Genomic DNA, 1,671 nt, shown 5'->3' on the forward strand with positions numbered 1-1,671 from the left:
CATTTAAAAAAATTATTACTTCAGAAGCTCACTTACAAATATTTGAAAGACATCTTTACAATTTCAGGATAATTGATAAAAATCCCATCCCATCATTCAGACAAAAAAATAAGTAACTTTCAAATTCTGTAGTCAAGTCTTTACATGACAAAATTAGGCCAATGCAGGTTCTCAACTTCTGCAATCAGGAGAGACAGGAAAAGAATTATGTAAAACTCACCAGGGCTCATAAAGAGTCCTGCACAGACCACAGATTTGACAATTGTGCATAGATAACAATATTTGCCCACAAAACAGCATTTCTTAAGTGTTAATTTGCTGCCATTACTTGTTACAGCATAATCATTTGATTGCTATGGAGGGTGGCTATGATCAATTTGGTGGAAACTGATGCCTAATGCCTTGGAATGGGAAAAAAAATCCCTAAATTGTCAACAACAGGCCCATGGATAAATTTGTACTTGTACCCTAGCAGTCAAGAGTTGGCTTATGCCCAGGGGAGGCTTTAGCAACACCTCCTACCAGATGCTCAGTGAGAACAGGGCTCTGATGTCAAGCACAATCCACATCCTCTTTCCAAGAATGGCATGATAGTAGCTTGGCTCCACAGATGAATGGGTTTGATAGATTTCATACCTTACATCAAGCCAAGGCCACAAGCCTTGTTGTATCAGGAACTAAAACAATTCATGTTTTGAAACAAGCTGAACCATTATCATCCCAGCTGTGTTGGGCTGCCTCTAGATTGGCAAGCCCACCTTAAGGACTGATACTTTAAAATGTCAATTATGTTGGTGGTATCCTGTCTGTAGACTCTTGTGGAAGTCCAAACTGCTAGTGGGTTGTGAGTACACAAATTTCATTACAGGTCTTTAATTACCATCACCAAATGCTTCAACTGTATTTAACCTGACTAAAAATATCAAATGTTTCTCCAAACATTTATACCTTTTGTTTCCGTTTCTTTTCTTTCTTCAGTTCTCTAACAGCCTCCATTTTTTTTTCTTTTTCCATCCTCCTCCTCCTCCTCGACTTCCCCATTGCTTTTTTGCCCGTTTCATCCTCAAAATTACTTTTGTGTTTTTTGTATTGTTTCGGAGATGTTGGCAAAGTCGCCACCTGTGAACCCAAATCCAGCTCATTCTGAGTCGCATCAGACTGCTCATCTATTTCAAGGTTTTTGTGATCTAATGTGTCACCAATATCACTCTCGTCACTGTCCAGCAGAGCCTGGCGAATCCGATGTTTTTTGTTCTTTCGGGCAATAAGATGCTCTTTTTCCTCCCCGCTCATAACACCTTCAGCTACAGTGTCCGTCTTCTCAAGGGAGCAGCCTCTCTCTTCCCCTTCACTCTCACTGTCCTGAAGCACCTGTTTGCTTTTAGATTTTTTACTTACAAAAATCTCTTCCTCTGAATCTGGTAGAAACATAGAGCATTCTTTATACCACAGATCACAGATTGTTTATAAAAATTCATCGGTCCGTTACCAAATGACATACTATGCCAGACACTGTTCTCCATTCCCAAACTAATTAGTGACATTCTTGTGTTTTATGTAGCCTGTCTCTTACGTAACCAAAGCAAATAGTAACATACTGAAAGAAAACTATAATGGACATGCCATGGTCCCAATCCTGCAAACATTCATGCTGTTCTATACAGAGCGGTT

At 39.5% G+C, this 1,671-nt stretch overlaps 1 protein-coding gene across 1 annotated transcript in view; it reads right to left on the reverse strand.

Annotated features, from left to right (window-relative positions):
• CLSPN (claspin) overlaps positions 1 to 1,671 on the reverse strand; it is a 28,435-nt gene that overhangs the window by 23,718 nt on the left and 3,046 nt on the right. The window contains exon 3 of the mRNA XM_006027003.3: positions 949 to 1,418. Within this exon, the coding sequence (XP_006027065.1) occupies positions 949 to 1,418 (470 nt within the window). The remainder of the gene's footprint in view (positions 1 to 948; positions 1,419 to 1,671) is intronic.

The sequence above is a fragment of the Alligator sinensis genome, unplaced genomic scaffold, assembly GCF_000455745.1.
Source record: "Alligator sinensis unplaced genomic scaffold, ASM45574v1 scaffold547_1, whole genome shotgun sequence".
In the NCBI taxonomy this organism is placed as follows: domain Eukaryota; kingdom Metazoa; phylum Chordata; order Crocodylia; family Alligatoridae; genus Alligator; species Alligator sinensis.